The sequence below is a fragment of the Camarhynchus parvulus genome, chromosome 17 (genome assembly GCF_901933205.1).
Source record: "Camarhynchus parvulus chromosome 17, STF_HiC, whole genome shotgun sequence".
In the NCBI taxonomy this organism is placed as follows: Eukaryota; Metazoa; Chordata; class Aves; order Passeriformes; family Thraupidae; genus Camarhynchus; species Camarhynchus parvulus.
In genome coordinates, this window is record NC_044587.1 from 3509425 (window position 1) to 3532338 (window position 22914).

At 49.8% G+C, this 22914-nt stretch overlaps 1 protein-coding gene across 5 annotated transcripts in view; it reads left to right on the forward strand.

The window, feature by feature from the left end:
- VAV2 (vav guanine nucleotide exchange factor 2) overlaps positions 1-22914 on the forward strand; it is a 122021-nt gene that overhangs the window by 92627 nt on the left and 6480 nt on the right. For 2 of the 5 annotated variants that reach the window (XM_030961587.1, XM_030961583.1), the window contains exons 5-27: positions 1498-1600; positions 2939-2953; positions 3589-3687; positions 5069-5137; positions 5718-5818; positions 8830-8929; positions 10157-10252; positions 11360-11428; positions 14056-14142; positions 15020-15105; positions 15353-15485; positions 16129-16143; positions 16533-16642; positions 17297-17398; positions 17496-17584; positions 18363-18379; positions 19090-19111; positions 20268-20395; positions 20566-20640; positions 21169-21221; positions 21892-22008; positions 22125-22212; positions 22301-22424. In XM_030961587.1, the coding sequence (XP_030817447.1) occupies positions 1498-1600; positions 2939-2953; positions 3589-3687; positions 5069-5137; positions 5718-5818; positions 8830-8929; positions 10157-10252; positions 11360-11428; positions 14056-14142; positions 15020-15105; positions 15353-15485; positions 16129-16143; positions 16533-16642; positions 17297-17398; positions 17496-17584; positions 18363-18379; positions 19090-19111; positions 20268-20395; positions 20566-20640; positions 21169-21221; positions 21892-22008; positions 22125-22212; positions 22301-22424 (1898 nt within the window). The remainder of the gene's footprint in view (positions 1-1497; positions 1601-2938; positions 2954-3588; positions 3688-5068; positions 5138-5717; positions 5819-8829; positions 8930-10156; positions 10253-11359; positions 11429-14055; positions 14143-15019; positions 15106-15352; positions 15486-16128; positions 16144-16532; positions 16643-17296; positions 17399-17495; positions 17585-18362; positions 18380-19089; positions 19112-20267; positions 20396-20565; positions 20641-21168; positions 21222-21891; positions 22009-22124; positions 22213-22300; positions 22425-22914) is intronic. The other 3 variants (XM_030961585.1, XM_030961584.1, XM_030961586.1) reach the window with 3 other exon arrangements.

Genomic DNA, 22914 nt, shown 5'->3' on the forward strand with positions numbered 1-22914 from the left:
AAATCTGCTTGTATAAATAGAAAGGGCCGTAGTTAAGCAGCCTGGTTTTGCAGGCAGATGTGCTCTGCTGCTCCCTGATACGTAATAGAGAGATGTTGAGTGTCACTCTTGGAGCACAGCTTTACACCTAAATTTATTTGTGTGTAATTAATGCCCCTGTTGAAAGGCACAGCTCGTAAAATATGCGAGCACTGTTTGATATTCCAGCATTTCACACTGTCCTGATCCTGTGGGATTGACTTCAGTGGGAGCTGTTAGCAGCCAGCACCTGTAGATCTAAGCACTGGAATTATTATTGTTAATTGGTATTTAATATGGGCCGAATTTTCAAAAGTATTCCGAGGCTGAGGAGCCCCTGGGAGGGGTGTGGAGGCTCAGATGATAATTAATTACTGAACAGCATCACCTTTAGCACAAACTGGGCTCTACAGCTCTGGGATGCCTTTGAAGCCTGGGAATGCAGGGACAGCTCCAAAGTGGTGGGGCTGGTCCTCAAAATGTGACGCTTTGCTGCTTAATTTCTCCCTGCTGTAAATGGTGTTATTGGCCTCTGTCCACCAAGCAGATTGTTTTATGGCGGTCAGGAGAGCCTCCAGCTCCTCTGGGAAATGCTGGATTAAAAATCACCCTGTTCCCCATCAGGGCAGGGTTTTGTGGGAGTTGGTGCATCACTCAGATAATGGGATGCAGAGCGTTTAAACCTGGATGGAATGCCCAGGGCTGGGTCCTGGCATTGCTGTGGGTCCTGCACAGCCCAGGGTTGGTTCATCAGGGCTGGGATGCTTCTCCTACTGCTCAGAGACATTGGTTGAGTGTTTAATATAATATCTGCTCCTGCTTGGAGTGCATCTGGGCTCCTACAGCAGTTTGCACCCCTGGCTGGGGGAAGGGGATGGTTTTTTGGCACAAATAGATGTTTTCAGTGAGGAAAAGAAAAATCAGATCAAGAACAAACGCAGAGCCTTAAGCAGACCAGAATCCAACCTTAGAGTGAATTCTCTGAGCACGATACAAAGTCACTGAGGCGAGATCTGTCCTGGTCCTGCAGAGGAGCTGAAGGGGAGGTTGTGGCCACTTTTGGGGCAGGTGGAGCTGGAGCTGGTGGCTCAGGTGGCCCCTCTGGGTGCTTGGCTGGCAGATCCATCTCAGCTGGGCCCATTAGTGCTGAGCAAAAGGATCTGCAGGGGCAGAGCTGGCAGCCCGTGGTGCTGTGGGCATCGTGGGCACAGAGCCTGGCACAGGGCACAGAGCCTGGCACAGGGCACAGAGCCATTCTTGGCTGTGATCCCTGCTCGTGTCCAGCAGCGTTCTGCCTTTTCCAGCCTCCAGCCAGCGGAAAGAAATGTGCAGCGGGCACTGATCCGGGAAAAACAGAGAGCAGGGGCTGAATTCCCACAGGATTCTCTTACTGGGGTTCTCCTCCCTCCTTGGTGCTGATGAAGTGCCAGTGAACATCCCCTGCGTGTTATCCCTGACTCCTTCTCCTTCTCCTTGCAGCGAGCACGACCTGGGGGAGGACATCTACGACTGCGTGCCCTGCGAGGATGAGGGCGATGATATCTACGAGGATATCATCAGAGTGGAGGTGCAGCAGCCCATGGTAACGGCCCAGCTGTGTTCTCACAGCCACACCTCGCCGGGAGGGGGAGGGAGGGGGTTCCAGGGAGGACAGAACTCCCTGCCACTGGCAGGTGATGCTGCAGGGACGGGAATTGCTCGGAGTCGCTCCTCCAGACTGGGATGGCACCAGCCCACAGGGGTTCTACAAGGAGTTTCCCAGCCCAGCCTGTCATCTGCAGGGGTTGGGGAGGAGGGAGGGGAAAGGGAGGCCTAATAAGCCCTGAAAGAGAAGCTAAAAATAGGATTTTGCTGCTGCTGCTGAGGCTGTGTCACTCCAGCCTTTCCAGGGAGGCTCCTCCTGCTCCGTCAGCCAGAGGTGCCACTGGTATTTTTAGTGCAGGGTGACAGATCTGTGTGTCAGGGAGCCAGCAGCTGTCTGGGCCTGCTGCTCCTCCCTGGAGCACGAGGATGTTTACAGTGGAGCTTTCTGGGGCAGCAGGGACCAGTGTGGCATTGGGGATGCCCCATTTGTCACCTCTAACAAGCCTGAGTGTGAGGCAAGGACAGCATCATGGATGTCTCCAAGGGCTCTGGAGCAAATATCACACTCCATGGGTGAGCCAAGGAGCTGTTGGTGGCCCTTGCACCTCCCCAGGGTGCCCACAGCCACCTCCCTACCTGTGTCCCAGAGTGTGACCTTCCAAATTTTCTGCCCCCCCTCCAATATCTGCCTCCCCCAGGCTTTGTTCAGCCACTGTCCCCTGGTTCCCACCTCCCTGGAACAAAGCAGGATCAATGGACAACTTCAGTGATCAATCCCTGGAGGGGCTGGAGCCTGGGAATGCAAGGCTCCATCCATGGGTGCCGTAGCTCTGGTTCCTCAAAGATCATAAACCCCTCATTCCATCCCTTCGCGCCTTGGCTGCAGCTGGGGGAGCTCCCTGCACACCAAAACCCCCTCTGCATCGTGGGGTTGGGCCCAGAATATTCCCCCTGATCCTGCCAAAGTGCTTGGAGCTGAAGGCAGCACAGCTCCAGTGGTTTTTGCCACCAATTGCAAAAGCCACTTGGCCCAAGAACTGCCCCAGGGGAAGGTTTTGGTAGGAATATTTTGCATAAATGGGAAAAAATGGGGGAAAGCTCCAACAGCCAGGTAATATGGGATTAAGGTCCATGGAATTGGCAATTTTTCACTGTCCCCTCCACATTATTTTATGCTTTCTGCTGAGCAGTTGAGAGCTGTGACTCCCTTTCACTTCCCTGAGCAAAAGAATCTATTTTTAATATATCTCCCCCAAAACTGAACGTTTTTGGGTAACATTTGTTGCAACAGCAAGCGTGTGATGCTAATGGCTTCTTGTATTTCTGCATGCTTCAGATTAGATACATGCAGGTAAGAGGAACTGATTAAAATCTGGGGTTTCGTGCAGCTGCTGGGTCCCAGCTGTGAGTTCTGAGGGGGTGGACAGAGGGGCTCTGTTCCTGTGCATGATCCATGAAACCCCAGCGCTGAACTCCCTCCCAAATTCACATTCTGCCCTGCCAAGTGCAGCAGCTCCCGACACGTGGGCCCAGCTTTGCAGAGCACAAGTGACTCCAGGAGCTGGGGCTTTGGGAAAAGCACGTTTTATCAGATTTGACCTAAAATCAGGAGAATTGGCAACCCTGGCCAGGGATTTGTGTGAGTCTGATGTATTATTTGTGACCCACTTAGTATCTGTTGTGAGTTTCATCTTAAGCAATTAAAAAAAAAATTAAAAAGAGAAAAAAATCAGCCTTTATCTCTTATTATTCTTCTTTAGCTGATAGCCTTTGGTGGTGTGGCTGTAATAAATGCAAAAAATGCAGTTTTTCCATGTTGAAACACATTTAACAACACAGCCAAGGTTCCTCCATATATTTTTTGGATAAAAATAGTTCCCTTTAGCATAAACCAGTAGGGGTTCTCTCCTGATTTTCCAAAGTTGTGCTTGGTTGCTGGGCCACCCTTAGGACCATCTGACCATGAATTATTTTGCCTTTCCCTAGAAAATGGGAATGACAGAAGATGACAAAAGGAATTGCTGTTTGCTAGAAATCCAAGAAACTGAGGCCAAATACTACAAAACCCTTGAAGACATAGAAAAGGTGAGAGCTGAGCCCTGCTTCCCCCAGCAGCCCTGCGTCCCACATGAATTGTGCTGGGTTGGTCCTTGCTCCCAAAACTGGGAGATGTGAGGGGCAGGATGGAGGAAAATGGGAGAGGAGGGGGAATCCACAAAACCCTGAGAAGCAGCAATGTGCAGGAGGCAAAACCAGCACCTTTTATTGTGATTGCTGCAGATTAGAGCCAGGCTGAAAACGCTCCTGCTGTGTCCCCCCATCCTGGGGTGAGAATCTCCCACTCCTGGCTCAGCCAGGCCGGGTTTGCTGATAAGAGCTGTTTGCAGATATCTCTTATCACTCTGATTGCCACGGAATAATTCCTTCATTCCGAGTGCTGAAGCTGTGCTGACTTGCCATTGAAGCTAATTGGATTAAAAGGAACGTTCTGCTGCCTAAATTCGCGGGGGTTTAATTGGTTTTGATGAATTATTGTGGCTCCTTTCTTTTAAAAAACAAATGAAAGGGAACACCTCAGCAATGGATGGAGCCTGGAGGTGATTCCTGCTCCCAGGAAAGCTGCAGGAAGGAAGAACAATAATGAAAATCAAGCTGCCATTTCTAATCACCCCGATGCTTTTGTTTCCTCCCCTTTTGCCATTCTTTCCCTCTGTCTGTTCTGCTGAAAGTTCACCCGAAGAAGCTGTGAGCAAAACTGGGGGAAAAAATGAAGAACATTTCCCATTTTCCAGGAAAATGTCCCAGTATATTTGTCATTTATGTTTCCAAGGAACCCTTGATCCTTGGAAACAGCCACAGCCCTTTGGTGCGGGAGAAAGGAAGAGTTAAATCATTGCTTTCTTATCAATTAAAGCTTTGCAGGTCCTGGTGGTGTCATGGGTGGAATTTCCCCTCCTGGGTTGTTGTATTTGGGGTTTTTTTTGCAGTCCCAAGTCACAACAGAACAGTAGATGTTCCTATGAATATGTATTTGTTCAGAAAGGCATTGCCCATGTAATCACATCACTGCTGCCTTCTCAAGGGCAGAATTCCAGGGAGATAAAGGGCTGGGGAGATGCTTCAGTGCAGCAGAGTGCATTTCACCCCCCTTGCTGCAGCTTTAGCAGGGGAAGGGGCTGTGGGCACCCATGGGTGGGGGTCTGGCACCTTTCCACTCCTGGAAATGCTGTGGGAGCTCAGGGATGATGCACTCATGGAATTCATGCTCCCACTTCCATCCCTCCTCATCCTCTGCCTTTGCAAGTGCTTAAACTCATCAAAACCTGCCCAGGTGAACTCAGCTGGTGAAGCAGAAAGTTTAAAATAAAATAAAATAAAATAAAATAAAATAAAATAAAATATCCCTTGCACAACCTCGTTCCCTGCTCTGCAGTACCTCAGTCCCTTTTCCGTTTCCCTCTTGCAGAACTACATGAACCCCCTGAGGCTGGTGCTGACTCCCCAAGACATGGAAGCTATTTTTATCAATTTGGAGGTAACACCGTGGGCATTGTGCCTCAAATCTTTGTTCTTTCCACAGCAGCTCAGCCCTCTCCCTGCTTAGGAGGAGGTTTTCTGATTTCCCGTTAGATTTGTGCATTCACTTGGAGAGCCCCGGCATTTCGTGTGCTGTGGAGCTTAAAGTGCTTTAGGAGACATTCTTTAACACTGAGTTTTAGAGGTGGGGAATGTATGGGCTCTAGGAAGGAGAACAATTCTATCTAGTGGATGTTTCAGGGCTGGGGCTCTGGGTTTTAGCTGATTTAGGCACAAAGTGATGAAGGGATTTATTTCTGCTGTGGTGTGCACAGGGTCTAGGTCAAAACCTGGCATCTCCTCCACTCCTTCCATCCCAAATCCTCCTCCCTCCCCACCCTGGGGCATTTCTCCCTGCTGGAATTACACCCCTGTCCTCCAGGCCAGCCAGGGCTGCCTCCCACCAGAACAGCTTTCTTTACAACCACCTAAAAGAGGGAAGCCCCTGCCTGGTGGAGGAGGGAATGTGCATTTCTCTGGGCTCTGCTTGCCCACCTGCTTTGAACGTGTGTAAAGTGTTGGCTGTTGCTTGGTTTTAGGACCTCATTAAAGTGCACTTCAGTTTCCTGAGAGCCATCGATGTCTCGATGATGTCTGGAGGAAGCAGCCTGGCAAAAGTGTTCCTGGAGTTCAAAGAGAGGTAAAGGAATCCCAGGCTTCAGGCAGCTCCAGTTCTAACAGATTTGGGTTATTTTTGGAGATTTAAACAGAGTTCTTGTTGCTCTCTGCCTTCTCACTGTCTACTACAGCCTGAAAAGAGGTTGGAGCCAGGTGGGGATCTGTCTTTTTTCTAAAGGAACAACAGGACAAGAAGAAATAGCCTCAAGTTCCACCAGGGGAGGTTTTGAACGGATATTAGTGAAAATTTCTTCACTGAGAGGGTTGTCAAGCACTGGAACAGGCTGCCCAGGGTGGTGGTGGGGTCACCATCCCTGGAAGTGTCCAAAAATTGTGTGGCTGTGGTGCTTAGGGCCGTGGTTTAGTGGCAGTGCTGGCTTAATGGTTGGACTCAGAGGTATTTTTCCACCTTAATAATTCTGTGATTCCAGAAATGCCTTTCACAGCAGCCCAGCTTTGCACCCTCCACAGCAAAATGGTTTGAGGCAGCTGAAACATCACTGAGAGCTGACATTAAGCAGCAAAACCCGGCCACAACTTCAGGTGACCCAGGGCAGAGGCTGGGACAGCTCCCCCTGTGACCACCAGGCTGCCTTGGATCCCTGCTCCTGCAAACCCCTGGATTTTCCTTGAGCTCAGCATCCTGCAGGAGACTGAACACCCAATGTGATTGTGGGGACAAAGATGAGCTGGAATGGAGCAAAACCTCCAGGGGTTTTGTGTGGTCTCTGCAAGGGCTGTGATGTGGTGGGGTGACTCCTGTGCAGGGGAGACTCAGCCCTGCTCTGATCAAAGGGATTCCTCACCCTCAAGGAATCTCATATTTGGCACAGAGCTCATCCTGCACCTTCTGCACGATGAATAAATGTAAAAGTTTCTTTCACAAACAGAATCAATCCTGGCTTTTGGCGGCTGCACGCAGGAGCACCCCAGCACGCAGAGATAAGGTTGATAAAAGCCTTTAATATCCTTAATACTAATCAAAGGGTGATTCATTGTGGAATGGTGCCAGGCTGTTTTTTCACTGTGATTAAACCAGTGTCTAGACACAGAAATGCCATTCAGAAGTCAATAACTCCAGAAATACCATCTGCATTAATAACGCACCGTGAGGTCACATCTTCCATCATTCTGGGGGCCTCTCGTTATAAAGGACATTTTTTTTTTCTGGCCTAAATTGCAAAAATATTCCAAAGAGGAATGCAAATAATTTCAAAACACTCAGGTGGTTTTGATCTCCTGATTCCTGGCTCAGCCCCACGCATGCCAGTGCCAGCCCTGGGGCAGGGCTGTGGGCACAGGGAGCAGGGAGGGGACACAGGAGGGGTTCTGGAGGTGACACTGCTGCCCAGGCAGGAGCACAAGGCTGGGTTTTGAGCCATTAAATCGATGGTTTTTTTCTGTTAACATGCTGGTGGGAGCTGGGAGGATGCTTGGAGCTGGTGAGTTCATGCAGATGGGTGAAGCAGCTGACCCCCTTCCTAAGGGAGCTTGCAAACAATTTCCTGAAGGACCTGAAAGCCTTGGAGAGGTGTGAGGGAAGGAGAAAAAGCAGCTGTGAGGCGGTGATGGTGAATCTGAAGCTCTCCTCAGCCCATGGGGATTTTGGGGACATCGGTGCTGTGGGAAACTGCTGCTCAAGGAGGGTTTTGCCTTGGAGAAGTCCCTAAAATCAGATTGTTGGGGATGAAGAGTTTGGAGCAAGCTGATGTAAGCAGGCAGAGTCCTTTCCTCCATCAGGAAAGTCAGGAATGCCACATTTCACAGCAGGGGAATTTCAGTGCAGGAGGAGGAGGAGGTGAACTCACTGGGGAGACAGTTTTGCCTCACCAAGAAGGGAACATGGACCTCCAGAGTCCCCACTTGGTCCCTGAATATGAGACCTTCCTCCATCAGATCTGTCCATGACCAATAACTCCTGCACATCCTTGGAGACATTCTGGCAAGATGATGCATTGCTCCTTGGCTTTGCAGGGGCCTTTTTTAAGGAAATAGTTTGTAAATCTCTTCCTCTGGAAGCCAGAGGTTTGAATTTATGCTCCTGAAGCCTTTTTGAAGCTCTCCCCGTGCTGGCAAGGTGGATATTTTTGTGCCTGTGCAGAAATTGTCAGGGGGAAATGGTGGAAGAATAATCTTTAGTGGCTGTGGCTCCATAAATCTCTTTATTCTCTTCCCTGCAGGGTGTGAATGTCCCATGTTTATGGAGCACTGGGTCAGTGGTTCCCAGGTCATCTCCATCGAGAGATGAGGCCCCCAGATAATGGATGAGGTGCAGTTTGTGATGGAAGATGTGTCTTAGCAGCAGCAGCACAGTTAACAGCCAGAAAGGGGGAGAAAACCCAACCCTGTCAGGCAGGATTAATGAGGGAAAAGGGGGAATCCATGACAAAACTGCTCTTTTTTTGTCAGTGTTTAAATTTATAGCCCAGGCTGTCCATGCAGAGCTTCACTGTGTTTCCAAAGGCTGTGACAACATTCTTTTCCCAATTACCCAGGCTCTTGATCTCTAGGTCCCTGTGGCTCTTTCAAGAAGATGTGATTCTAAAATGTGACACGGAACCATCGTAGAATCACTGAAAGGTTTGGGTTGGAAGGGACCTTTAAATTCATCCCACCTCACCCCCTGCCATGGGCAAGGACACCTTCCACCATCCCAGGTTGCTCCAAGCCCCATCCAGCGTGGCCTTGGATAATTCCAGAAACTCTCTGGGCAGCTTCTGACAGTTCCTCACCACTTTCACAAGGAAGAATTTCATCCCACTGTCTCATCTACCCCTCCAAAACCAGGCTCCTCTGCTCTGGCCACCCAGCCCCTTCTGTTCATCATGAGCTGCATCACCTCCACAGGCTCTGGAAGCTTCTAAATGTTCAAACATTGAAAATCTAAATGTCAAAAAGCCACACAATAAAAGCAGTGAAAAGGGGGGATGGCTGTTTGCCTCACCTTTTGCTGTACACACATTGATACATCTTTTACAACAGCTTATAACTGCCAGCATTTCCAGTTAAACCTGTGATTTTCCTTCCCTCCAGGCTGCTGATTTATGGCAAGTACTGCAGCCACATGGAATATGCCCAGAACACCCTGAACCACCTCCTTGCCAACCGGGAGGACGTGAGGCAGAAGGTGGAGGTGAGCAGGGGGCTGAGGGCTGTCCCCAGCCCTGTCACAGCTTTGGGGAGGACCTGCTGGAGCTGAGCATGGTGCCTGGGGAATGTCTGATTGACAAGAGAGAAGAAGGGTGTCAGAGTGTGTTTGTGCTGCCACAGAGGGAGCAAAGCTGGGGTTTTTCCTTTTCTCCTCACCACACCCTCACTCTGTCCTTCCCCCCCAGGTTTATCCAAGCCAAAACAAACCAGTGATTTTATTTGAGTGGGACTGGCTGGGACAAATTCTCGGAGTTGTGCAAAGAACAGCTGAGCATCCCCAAAGCAGGAGCCACGTGGTTTTCCAAAGCCACCAGCAGCACTGGGGACACTCAGAGGCAAACTCAAATCCCCAAGCAAACACCAGAATTCCTGGCCTGGCCCCCTCAGTGTGAATAGGGGCTGATCCAGACATTAAGGGAATCAAAGGAGCCCCAGAAGGGCTGCATTGTTTGAGCTGCTGTTTTTACCCAGCTCTGATTCCTGCTTTGCTCCTGATGCTAATCAGAATTTGCCAGGCTGTCTGTCCACGTTACCTCACCTTCTGCAAATGTGCTTTGATTCCCTGTGTGAACCCAATCCAGGGGTAAAACTGCAGTTAGGAATTGTGTAAAATGTGCTCTCTGTGTCTCACACCAAGGCTGGAGCATCCAGCTGCTCCCTGATTTTGCTGTGCCTCCCTCCCTCGTGGCAGCTCTGTCTGGTCACACAGTGGGGCTGAAAATGAGTCTGGGCAAAGGTAATGGTGACAAAACTTCCTGCAACCACAATTAGTTCATCTTAATGACTTAATGCTCATCAGTGACTCCAGAGGCACAGGCTGCATGCTCAGTGCCAGCCCCTCACAGATCAGCTGCAGTAGTGAGGAGGTGGCTGAGGCACATGGGTTTCATGTGACATTTCCCCAGGTCTGGGAGCATTCATCAGTGCCCTAATGAGCAGCATCTCATTAGGCTGGAGTGGCTCATTTGCATGGCAGTGGCTGGAATTGAAGGTCCAGCCCCTGGGTTAATCCCTTGATGTCCTCTGTGGTGGGAGCCCAGCCCTGGCTGGGTGGCTGCAAGGACCACAGGTCTGTGGGCATCAGAACTGAGTTTACAGGGGCCAAACAAACATTCTCAAGACTTCACAGACTTCCTTTAGTCTCTGAAAACATTATTTTAGGTGTGAAGCTGTTGTTTTCTCACTGTTGATTTCTTGATCCCCTTCCTAGGAATGCACACTGAAGGTCCAGGATGGGAAATTCAAATTGCAAGATCTGCTGGTGGTTCCAATGCAGAGAGTTTTGAAGTATCACCTCCTGTTAAAAGTAAGTTTTTCAGCACTGGCACTTCTCTCTCTGCTGTAGCATCTTTCACCTCTGTCAGTGGAGGGTGAATCACTGCCAAAAGCACAGCAAGGGTTGGGATCTTTATGCCCCTTCAAATAAAATAATTACTAGAGCTACTTAACACGACATAATATTTGTGCTGTCTCCTAAAGTACAGTGACCCAGGGTAATTCTGCACTTGCTACCCGCGAGAGGCACTTAATGAATATAAAATAAGCTTGCATATAATCTGATTATGTGTGAAATTCCTCCACTCAGCTCCATGTAACAGATCTCTCAAGCACCAGCCCTTGGTGTGTTCCCTGTCCTGCAGCCACAGCTGCCTGCCCGGGCATCCCTGCATCCCTGCCACCTCCCTGGCATCCCTGCTGTCACCCAGGCATCCCTGCCACCTCCCTGGCATCCCTGCTGTCACCCAGGCATCCCTGCATCCCTGCCACCTCCCTGGCATCCCTGCTGTCACCCAGGCATCCCTGGCATCCCTGCCACCTCCCTGGCATCCCTGCTGTCACCCTTGGAATGCCTGCAGCCACCCAGGCATCCCTGTCACCACCCTGCCAACACTCAAGCAAACCCTGTCTGGTGCTAGCAGGGTCTGGGCACCTTTCCTTGCACATCCAAACTCTTTCTTTTTATTAATTTACATTTACTTTTATTATTTCATTTTTATTAATTTATATTCACTTTTTATTATTTATTATCTTATTATTTATTTCTTATTATTTTTAGTTTTATTTTATTTTTATTATTTTTATATAATGTTTTATATACTATTATATTTTATATATTTTATATTATTTTATTTATTTTTAATATTTTTATTATTTTATATAATGTTTATATATTATTATATTTTTATATTTTATATTATTTTATTTATTTTTAATATTTTTATTATTTTTACATTATACATTTTATATATTATTTTATATTTTTATATGTTTTATATGATTTTTAGTTATATTTTTCTTTTATTATTTTTTATTATTGTTGGTTTTTATTTATTTTATTATTCTTATTATTTTTGGTTTTTATTATTTTTATTCTTTTTTGTTATTTATTTTTATTATTTTATTTTTATTTCAGGAGCTGCTCAGCCATTCCTCAGACAGGCCAGAGAAGCAGCAGCTGAAGGAGGCTCTGGAGGCAATGCAGGTACAGGAGGGTGAGAGTGAGGAGGGGGCTGTGCTGGCTGTGGGCTGCAGCAGAGCTCAGCATCCCTCTGCTCTGGGGAACAAAAATTTGGGTGGAAATTCCATCCAGGAGCAGCTGAAGGGAAGGCAGGGTCTGCTCCTTCTGGCCACACCTGTGTGTGTTGGTTGTCACTTGGTGGGGTGGCCTCACAGCAGATCCCTTGGCCCCCCTGGGGCAGAGGGGGAGCTGGGGTTTGTTGACAAGTCAGGACTTTTCCCTGGTCGCTGTTGTGTGTGCAGAGGCTGTGCCAGATCCGGCTTTTGTTTCTGCTGGGAGGGATTTGGAGGAGCTCCAGAGGAATCAGCAAGGCAGGGAGTGTGGCAGCCATGGGAGCCTTCCCTGGGTGCTGTTAGCCAGGGGCTGGGTGGGAATCCTTTAATCCACCTTTTGTAAATTTTATTTTGTTAGAGGGACATTTATTTTATTTATTTTATTTTATTTTATTTTATTTTATTTTATTTTATTTTATTTTATTTTATTTTATTTTATTTTATTTTGTTTTGTTTTGTTTTATTTTATTTTATTTTATTTTGGTTTTATTTTTGTTTACTTTGCTTTTATTTTGTTTTAAAATATTTTATATTTTATTTTATTTTGGTTTTATTTTTGTCTATTTTGTTTTTATTTTGTTTTAATATTTTTTATTTTATATTTTATTTTATTTTATTTTGGTTTTATTTTTGTTTATTTTGTTTTTAGTTTGTTTTAAAATTTTTTATATTTTATTTTATTTTGGTTTTATTTTTATTTTGTTTTTATTTTGTTTAAATTTTTTTATTTTATATTTTATTTTATTTTATTTTATTTCGGTTTTATTTTTGTTTATTTTGCTTTTATTTTGTTTTAAATTTTTTTATATTTTATTTTATTTTGGTTTTATTTTTGTTTATTTTGTTTTTATTTTGTTTATTTTATTTTATTTTATTTTATTTTATTTTATTTTATTTTATTTTATTTTATTTTATATTTTATTTTATTTTATTTTATTTTAAACCCTTGTTGTGTTTTCAACATTTGATGACTTTTGGCACCAGCAGTTTGCTTTGCTTCGAGTTGGTTTTTTTTTCAGCTTTTAGCTGAAGCCTCCAAAATCTCAGAAAAAACCATCAGCAACCAAAAAAAAAATCAAATTGTAGAATCATGCAAATGTTTTGTGGCTGGGTTATATCTCCCCACACAGATGCATTGTCAGCAGGAGCTGGCTGGAGATGCTCTGGGGGGCACCTCAGGGTCCATCCCTGTGCTCGTGGTCGCTTTGTTTTCCACCTCTGGCCTGCAGCTTTAGTAACAGGGCAGCATTTCCCGGCCCTTACATAAGCTGGGTGACCTTTGCAGCCGTTCTGCTGCCAGCCCAGGGGTGCAGGGCTGCTGTGGGGCTCTCAGTGGAGCTGAGGTGCTTTCAAGGACGCTGCATTCCCAGCCTGCTGCTGTGGCCTCAGATGAACGCTGGGCCTGGTGACAGCAGCTAAACCCCGCTGCTGGCCTCCTCACCCAGCACCACTGCTGAAAAATAAATGTGTGTTTGCTCTGGCTCTGCTGCACACTCAGCATCTGCTGCAGGAAGATGGTGATAAGCATCAGGGAGGTTTCTCTCTCCTCCTCCCCATCACCAGGAGAGTGTGGGAGCAGTTCCGACCGCGCTGGGCTCGGGGGGTTTGGGAGCCATTCAGTTTGGTTTTAATTGATCTGCAAACCAAGGCTTAACTTCCAAATGATGGCTTTCATCACAAGTCCAGCCTTTCTGTCTGCTGTGCTGGCAGGCAGCAGACATTGCTGCTGCCTGGGGTGGATGCAGTGACATTCCCAAAGGGATTCAGCTCCCTTTTATTTTGCTGGAATAGTTGGTTCTGCAAGGCAAGGGCAGGATTTGCACCAAAAAAAAAAAATTGTAGTGGGATTTTTTGGTGCAGGTACCAATCCTCTGCCTTGAAAATGCAGGACTGAGTGCCCAGTGGTGGTGGGGGAGAGGCAGCTCCCAGTGCAATTCCACAACCAACATTTGCAGGCTCTTGTTTCAAGTCCTGGTCGATGCTGGGCTTGTGTTTCCCTGCTTCAGAATCCTTTTGGTTGTGTCATTTCTCATCACCATCCCTGCCAGCCCTGGCCTGGTGATGTTACAAGTATTGTCACGTAGATCTGTGATTATGGGATGTGATTAACCCTCCTTGTGTTGGGGAGCTGAGCCAGGTCTGACCCGGGGGGATGTCTTAAAAAATCCCCTGCTCAGATTTAATCCAAGTTGACAAGAGCTGTTGTTGAGGTCAAGGAGGGAGCAGATAAGAAGCAAACAGGCACAGCAAATACACTCTGAAAGGTGCAAGAAGTTGTTCCAGTGGAAGGGGTGGTTCCTTCTCTTTGATGGATGAAAATTTGGGGTTTGGGGTCGCTGTGCTGCCGTGGATTCCTGCATTGCCATGGATTCATGCATTGCCATCTTCTGGGAAATGGAAAACATTGCAGCACTTGCCCGGCTCTGTCCCAGGCTGCAGTGGGGTCCTGCTCAGATTCTTGAGGGATTCAGGGAGCCAGGCTCATGTTTGATCTCCTAGGTAAAGTAAAAATCACTATTCACCCTGGTTTTTTTAAAGGACTTGGCCATGTACATCAATGAAGTCAAGAGGGACAAAGAGACTTTGAAGAAAATAAGTGAATTTCAGAGCTCTATAGAAAACCTGGTAAGGTGGAAAATCCTCTTGAACCCAGTTTAGTTTGATAATTTATTATTATTATTTATTTATTATTATTATAATAATAATAATTTGGGTTTTCTGGCCAATTAATACTTATTCTGATGTGCTGAAAGATCCCCTTGCATTCAGACTCTCTCACAATTTGCTGATGGTCCGGAAGTGGATGCTCCATCACAAAACTGCTTTGGCTGGGATGGAGGGTGGCTTCTCCTGCTGGTGTTACACTAAGAATGTTTCTTCAGCTTTTTCTCACATTATTAGTGTAGGGAGGACACAGAAGTTCCTCAAGATGCCTATCTGGCTTTATTTAAAAAGAGGTTTTCTTTTGATTTTAAGAGGACAGAGGTTAACTGAAAGGGGAGGAGAAGGGCTCATGTAAAGAGGCACTTAATCCCCAAAAATTTCAACCAGGTATTTTAAGGAGAACTCATCCTCCAAACTGCAGAGGTGTCAAACACTCAGCCGTGTTGTGGTGCCTCAGCAGACCTGGAGGGGTGCTGGGTTTGGGGGCTTTAAGCCTTGACTTCATTAGAAATTTTTAATTGATGGCTGTTTAACAGAGACAAAATCCTTAATTATTATGGAAAACTCTGAAAAACACCTTATTGCAGGTGGGGAGGGGTTTAGAAAAATGTTTTGGCTGCTGAGCCTGGGTGCCAGTGCTGGAGCTCTGGGGTTCCCGGGTGCTGTGCTCACGGTCGGGCTCCCCTTGGAGCATCCTCCCTCCCCTGGCTGGGGGTGCTGCTGCTCCCAGGAGCTTGGGGAGGGCTGGGGGCTGAATCCAGCCAGCTCTGGGCTCCCACCTGCCCAGGGCAGCGTTCCAGGCCGGGCTGTGGCTCTGAGCCCTGCTTTGCTCCTGCAGCAAGTGAAGCTGGAGGAGTTTGGGAGGCCGAAGATCGACGGGGAGCTCAAGGTGCGCTCCATAGTGAACCACACCAAGCAGGACAGGTGAGTGAGTGACCCCTGTCCCAGTGTCCCCAAACATGCCCTCATCTAATGACTCCCCTTGAGCTCATTTCTTTAATTACTGCCTGGAATTTCACTGCCATAACCCAGCATCAGTGTGAAATCACAGCAGGACACAAGCGCTGAGCGCTGAGCTGGGGAGCTCCTCAGAACTTTACAAATCTTTCCCCTTGGATTTTTTAATGATGTGTTTGACTGGCTTGCTGGTTTATTTGCTTGCTTTGGGCAGGTATTTATTTTTATTTGATAAAGTGGTGATCGTCTGCAAGAGGAAAGGATACAATTATGAGCTGAAGGAGATTATTGAGCTGCTCTTCCACAAGATGACTGATGACCCCATGAATAACAAGGACATTAAGAAGGTAGGTGGACTAAGGATTAGCTCTGGAGACCGTTTTGGAGCTGTTTCAGGGTAGTATGTTCCCATTAGCCTTTTAAAATAGGAAAAAAAGCTGGAAAATAAATGCTCAACTTTCAAGGCAGCCTTAAATAGCGTTGGGAAATGTTTTCTAATGTGGGGCTGGGCTGGATCCTTGACCTGTGTCCTGGCAGAACAGCCCAGAGGAGGCTGGGGTGGTTGGAGTTAGGAGGGAGGAAGCTGCTCTCTGCTTTCTGGCCCAGTGTCAGGGAGCAAACATCAGCTGGGCAGGAGGGGAGGGCAGGGAGGAGGGAGGGAAGGTCCAGGATGTTCTTTCTCCCACAAGCTGCAGGGTGGAGGAGCCTGGAAAGGCAGCTTTGCACACCAGGCTGCCAGAATTGGCACTCAAAGCACTGAAGGAACATCATTTCCCTGTGCTTTGATGCTCCCTCTGCAGCCATGGAGGAAAACCCTCCCAGCTCTTGCTTTGAGGGAGCCCCTTTAGCTGAATCCACTCCCATGCCATGGGGAGAGCAGGTGGGATAAGGGACACTGAGGGTGAGAACAGCCAAGGGCTGCTGAGGGAATGCTGCTGGCTTTGTGTTTTAATGAAATCTCTCTCCACTTTGCTCTCCTATGCTTCCTAGTCCCATGGAAAAATGGTAAGCAGAGCACCCCTGTGGCTGTGGTGTGTTTGTGTGAGACAGGCTGGGCATATGTGCGCTGGGCAGCTCAGATGCTCCTCCTGGGCTGTCACTTGCTGTCAGCCCCGGACAGAATGGCTGGGCAGGATCCAGTGGAGCAGAAGAATCTGGGTTCTCTCATCTGCCACCATGAAACCCTGCCTGCTCCAAGTGCACAGCGCCCAGGCGCTGCAGGCATCATTAACTGGGATGTGCTGGAGAAACAGGGAGCTCTGCTTCCTCCTCCTGCTGTCCCTGGCCATGGCTCAGCTCAGGGGGCAGGGACAGGCACTCAGGGCAGGGCCTGAGCTGTGTGAGTGGAGCTGTGGTGTGTTCTGCTGGGAGTTCAGCTCTCTTTCCCCTTGCAGTGGTCCTACGGCTTCTACCTGATCCACCTGCAGGGAAAACAGGGCTTCCAGTTCTTCTGCAAGACTGAGGAGATGAAGAGGAAGTGGATGGAGCAGTTTGAAATGGCCATGTGAGCATGGGTGGCTGCTCTAGCCCCGGGTGCAGTAGCCAGGAGAGGGGGGGAAAGTGTTTTGGGCCATCAGGGCACTGCAGAGCAGCTCTGGCTGGGGAAGCTCGTGGGGGCTGGATGGAGCTTGGAACTGTTCTCTGAGCATCCCCAGCAAAGCATCTCTGGCACTGAGATGGGATATTGGGCAGGAATCCTTCCCAATTCCTTCCTTCCCTTCCCCAAAGGGTGGGCAGGCCCTGGCACAGGGTGCCCAGAGCAGCTGTGGGTGCCCCTGGATCCCTGGCAGTGCCCAAGGCCAGGCTGGATGGGGTTTGAGCAGCCTGGGACAGTGGGAGGTGTGCAATGGGATGGGACGATTTTAAATGTCCAACCCAGAGGTTTCTGTGGTTCTCTGGAAGGACAGCTCACCCTGCAGCAGGAGCAGGGTGAGGAGGGAGGGTGGTGCTGCAGCACCTGCTCCTGGGCACAGCAGCGCTTGGGCTGATGGTTGTCTCAGGCCAAACCCATGACTCCTGTCCCAGGGGAAGGTAATGGGCAAAATCCTCTCTCCACAAGGAGATCCCTGATCTCCTCCCACACTGGATTTGGTGTCTGTGGTGTCCAGGCTGTCACTGAAGTGCCACAGGCTGATAACCCCCAGCTCCTTTCCCTCAGGTCCAACATCAAGCCAGAGAAAGCCAATGCAAATCACCACAGCTTCCAGATGTACACGTTTGAAAAGACAACCAACTGCAAAGCCTGCAGGATGTTCCTGAGGTGAGCAACAACCTTCTGCAGTAAAACACGGAAAGAAAAATCTCAAAGCTGAGGCTGGATTAGGATTTTCTGACCTCTTTTTTTTTTGGTGGCACAGAGGAACCTTCTACCAGGGCTATCTTTGTCCCAAATGTGGAGCAGGTGCTCACAAGGAGTGCTTGGAGATTATTCCTCCCTGCAAGATGGGTGAGTAATTTGATGAGCAGCTCATTGAATGATCTGAGAAATTCACTTTATCAAGCACTGGTGTTTGTTAATGCATCAAAAAATACAAGTATGCTCCCACCCCACCTGCCAGGGCTGTAATTCACATTGGTTGATGGTTTAAAATACAAACAAAGCAGCCAAAATTCTCCAAAACAAAGAGTTAATCCCATGGATGGCAGGGAATCACAGCAGCTCTGTGCAGGGTTGGGATCTCCAGCTCTTGTGGGGGAGAATTGAAGAGAGAAATTCTTCACCAGCTGATGAAGATGAACTGATGAAGCTCATCTTGATCAGTTCTTCATCATTTACCAGTGAAAGCAGGAGGGTCTGCAGCAGGCAGAACATTTCTGATCAGCAGAGAGCTCCTCTCTGGACCCCAAATGTCCCAAAGTACAGCCAAAATTTGTGTCCTTGGTCTAAAGCGGGCCAAGCTGGGACTCCCCTGTGCCCACCCAGGGCAGAACCCTGGTGATGCTCCAGGAGGGGTCACAGGGGGGCTTTGGAAAGATGTTGGGTGAGCAATGGAGGGAGGGAGGAACAGAATTGCAGAACTTGGTGGCAGCGAGGGAATGGCCCTGTGTGGCTCAGTCCCTCCCAGAGCAGAGCAGTGACCAAAGTGTCCCCACCTCTGCTTTGGCCTTCCTGCTCCAGCTGCACAGCCTGGTGCTGCTCTGCTGGCACTCAGGGCATCAGAGAACCAGAAAATGGGGTTTGGTGCCTGGTAAATTAACCCCTTACCCCACCGTTTCTCTTGCAGGTTCTTCAGCAGACCAGGTGCGTGCTTTGGCCTTTCCCTCACCCCCTGTGTCCTGTCCAGCTCATGGGAAGAGCCAACCCTGGCCTCAGAGGGGTCTCACCTGTGGGACAGGGCTGGGGACAACTGGGACAGGACTGGGGACGACTGGGACAGGACTGGGAATACTGGGACAGGACTGAGACCAGTGGGACAGGACTGGGACCAGTGGGACAGGACTGGGGACAGTGGGACAGGACTGGGGACGGCTGGGACAGGGCTGGGGAATACTGGGACAGGACTGAGACCAGTGGGACAGGACTGGGACCAGTGGGACAGGACTGGGGACAGTGGGACAGGGCTGGGGACAGCTGGGACAGGACTGGGGACAGCTGGGACAGGGCTGGGGACAGCTGGGACAGGGCTGGGGATGGCTGGGACAGGACTGGGGACAGCTGGGACAGGACTGGGACCAGTGGGACAGGGCTGGGGATGGCTGGGACAGGACTGGGGACAGCTGGGACAGGACTGGGACCAGTGGCCTCCTCTCCAGCCTAGAACTGGCCCAGTTTAAGCAGCCCCAGAACCCTCAGGAGGTGCCAGCACCCAGCTGGGGTGAGCACCATGGGCTGGGGGGTACCAAGGGAGATCTGGGGAGGGTTTTTCTCATCCCAAAGGCATCAGGTGGGTGCTCATGGGGAGAGCTGAGGCTGATGTGTCCTCACTGAGTTTTTTTCCTCTTTCTTTGCAGGATTCACTGGGTGCAGGACCTGGTAAGGGCATTGCTGTGGGACAGAGGGCAGGGACAGGTTGTGGCTGCAGGAATCCCCAGCCCTGGGTGTGTGTGGGAGGGGGAGGCTCCTTCCAAAGCCAGGAAAGAGCTTTAGTGCCTGCAGAAGGGTCCTGTGCTCCTTCATGGCCAGCCATGGGGCACTGGGGACTCTCCTGCCCCTGGTGCCCCTGGGCCAGCAAAGCTGCTGCCCATCACACCCAGGAGAGCCTGGCACAACACCCTGGTGCCAAACCAAGCTCCAGGGCAGAGCGGGCATGTCCTGGCAGGGAGATTTGTTGCTGATGGGCAGCATCTTCCTGCTGGCATGTCCAGTGTGCTCAGGGCTCTGATGGGCCACCAGTCACAAAGGTTACTGCAAGAACTTTTTGTCTTCCTGTGTTTAAAACTTGCCTGGACAGAGCTCTGGGCCTGCCCTGCCCCTGCTGTGGCTCAAAGGAGAAGAACAATTTGTTTTTGTGCTGTTTCTGATGGAAGGAAAGCCAAGCCTGGCAAAAAGAAACCTGAATCAAATTTGTGGTTAGGATAAAAAAAACAACAAAAACCAACAAAACAGGCACAGAGTGCTCTTGCTGGGAGGGGAGAGGCAGAGGTGGGGAGGCATTTTGAGGATAAACACTGTGGGTTTGGTGCACTGGGGGAAGTTTATTTAATGTGCAGTTGTTGGCGAGACAAGTGGACTTTGCCTGGGAGCTTCAGGGGCGTTTTGAGTCCCAGGTCCGGCTGATTTTCAGTGGTGGCTGAGTGTTCACTGCTCCCTTTTGCAATTGTGGGGTCACTGCTGGGCCTGGCAGGGCTTGCTGCTGACCAGGCTCCTCTCCTTGATTTCCCTCTCCTCTCCTGCATTTGAGCTCCTTGGTGAGGCTCAAATCCAGGTGCAGGGCTGGGAGCTGGAGCTGCAGCTTGGCTGGGTCCCGCCTGGGTTTGTTTTTGCTCAGGGAACTCAATCATGCATGTAACTGCAGGAGCCAAGAACATTCACTGCGGACACCATTCCTTTCTGCTTTCATGTTTGCTGCCCCTGAATCCTGCCTGCTGTGCCCTGTCAGGGGATGGGGAGAGCAGTCCAGGAGGGGTGGTTCTCTTTGGGTTTTCTTCAGCTGGGACAAGGTTGTGAAACTGTTTTTCTTCTCTGCCAGGTCCTAAAATGGTGGCTGTTCAGAATTACCACGGGAACCCAGCCCCTCCTGGGAAGCCAGTGCTGACCTTTCAGATTGGGGACGTGATGGAGCTGCTGAGGGGGGACCCCGACTCGCCGTGGTGGGAGGTGAGGGTGATTCCTCTTGGGAAGCTCCTAAACCAGGGACTTCTGCATTATCCCTTTGATTTTGGGGCTTTCCTGGTGCTGGGGGTTGGGAGGCAGCTCGGGGCCTGTCCCCACCCCTGCCCAGTGCCACCAGTGCCCGCCCCAGTGTGATGCCCAGCTTGGCCTTGCAGGGGAGGCTGCTGCAGACGAAGAAGTCGGGTTATTTCCCCAGCTCCTCAGTGAAACCCTGCCCCGTGGATGCCAGGGTAAGTGCCACACAGGGATGGAGCTGGCACTGCCAGCTGGGTGGGACTGTCCCTGTCACTGTTCTCAGCCTTCTCCTCGAGACCTCAGTCCTTCCCTGGACCTTCAGCGAGGCCTGTGCCTCACAGGGGAGGTGGATCCCTCCTGCCATGGTGCAGGTGGTCCCAGCCCTGTTCCCAAGGCTGGGCTTGGCATCATCACTTCCAGCTCTGTTCCTTCTCTGACCCAGGAGCAGAGTGCTGCAGAGCAGACCCAGTGCAGGAAAACTGCATTTGGTTTCTTTTAATTGCTTTTCGCTGCTTGCTGTAATGTTGTCAGCTGCTTCCCAATTAAAAACCACTCAGGTAAATGAACAAACACAGCCGGGAGCGGGGAGGGAAATGCTCAGCTACAACACTGCCCTCCTCTGCCCAAGCCCAGAATCTGGGGATGGCTTGGCAGAGGGAAGCCTCCCGTGGAGAGGAGCATCCCACACAGCACAGCCTGAGGAGCTGCTGGCTCTGGACTAATGAGCAATTCTCCATTTGCAGCCCCCCAACAGCCGGCCGGCCTCGCGGGAGATCGACTACACAGCCTACCCCTGGTGAGTGGGCACAGACACACACCAGCCTGGCCTTTTGGGTGCTGCTGGCTCAGGAATCCACCCCAGCAAGGGATTCCTCATGCAGAGCTCTGCATCCAGCTTTCTCTGTGGCCATGGAGCTGCCCCCGTGGTGGCTGGGAGGTGTTGAAAGCCCTGGCAGCAGCTGTGGGGATTTCTTCACTGCTGGAGAGGGTCAGAGGCAAAAAGAGAGATGTTGGTTTCTCTTCCCATCTTCTGTGCCCAGAAAGTGATTGTGGGAGGGAGGTGGCAGCGCCTGCCTTGGCAGGAGAGGCTGTGCTTGGCTTGCCTGCTGCTCCTTCTCTCCAGCTGCAGCCAGGTTTATGAATTCATGGATATAAATTAGCCCTGCTCTCCAGCTCTTGCTGAGGCCTCATTAACCTGGAGGCTGATTCCCAATTAGTGGGTTTTTCCAGGTGTCAGGTACTTCAAAGGGAAGAGGCCACTCTCTGTGCATGCTTCAGTGGCTCAGCAGCTTCTTGTGTATCTCAGGGCACTTCCCTTCCTGCTCAGGATATTTCAGATGTTGCTCCACTTGCCTTCCGTCCTTCATGCCTTTAAAAAAGATGTCTCTTTTTATCCAGAACATGCCCGTTCAAAGATACAAGTTCATTTTAATGAATGAAATGGACTAATTAACCTCTGGGCTCAGGTTTGCAGGGAACATGGAGAGGCACCAGACAGACAACCTGCTCAAGTCCCACGTCAGTGGCACCTACCTGATCCGGGAGCGGCCGGCCGAGGCCGAGCGCTTTGCCATCAGTATTAAGTGAGTAGTTCCCCCTTTAGGAACTCAATAATTCAACATTTCTCACCCACAGAGGACGGGCCAGGGCTGGAGCACGTGGCTGTGTTGTTTTTGAGTGCCTTTGCTGTCGTTGGCAGGTTCAACGAGGAGGTGAAGCACATCAAGGTGGTGGAGAAGGACAACTGGATCCACATCACGGAGGCCAAGAAGTTCGAGAGCTTGCTGGTGGGTTTTTGTTCCCCCTTGTAGCACTGGCTCTGCAAGTCATGCAGGGGGTGGCAGAGACAGCCAGGTGCCTCTCCTTCCTTCCCAGGAGCTGGTTGAGTACTACCAGAGCCACTCTCTGAAGGAGAGCTTCAAGCAGCTGGACACGACTCTGAAATACCCCTACAAATCCCGGGAGCGCTCTACCTCCAGGACCTTCACCCGCTCCCCAGGTAACACCCAGCTTGGCTCTCGTGGAAAGCCTGCCCCTTCCTGCCAGCTCTAGGAGCAGTGGATGAAGGAATTGACAGCTTCTCTCTAGGGTTTGAGCTGCTCAGTTTGCAGATAAGTCCTTCAGGGCTGGTGGCGTTTTCAGGATGGGTCTCACCAGAGGTGGTCAGGGGGGTCTGGCCAAGCTGGGGCTCTCTGAAGGGACAGTTTTTGCTGGGACAGGCTGGTTCCCCTCCTGTGGTTTTCCACCCTGTGGTTTGCCCACCCTCTGGTTGGGAGCAGGGATGTGATGTTCACTTTGTGGGATTTATCCTGGCTCTCCCACCCACGTGAGATTTTTGTGTTTTAATGGATCTGGTTCCAGTGTCACTTGTGGTGGTTTGAATCCCAGTGGGACTCCTTTAATGGAGATGATAGGTGAAAGGGTAAGTCTGTGTCTAAAAGAAAGGAAAAATCAAAATAAATGGGAAGAAAAAAGTGCAATAATGCAGG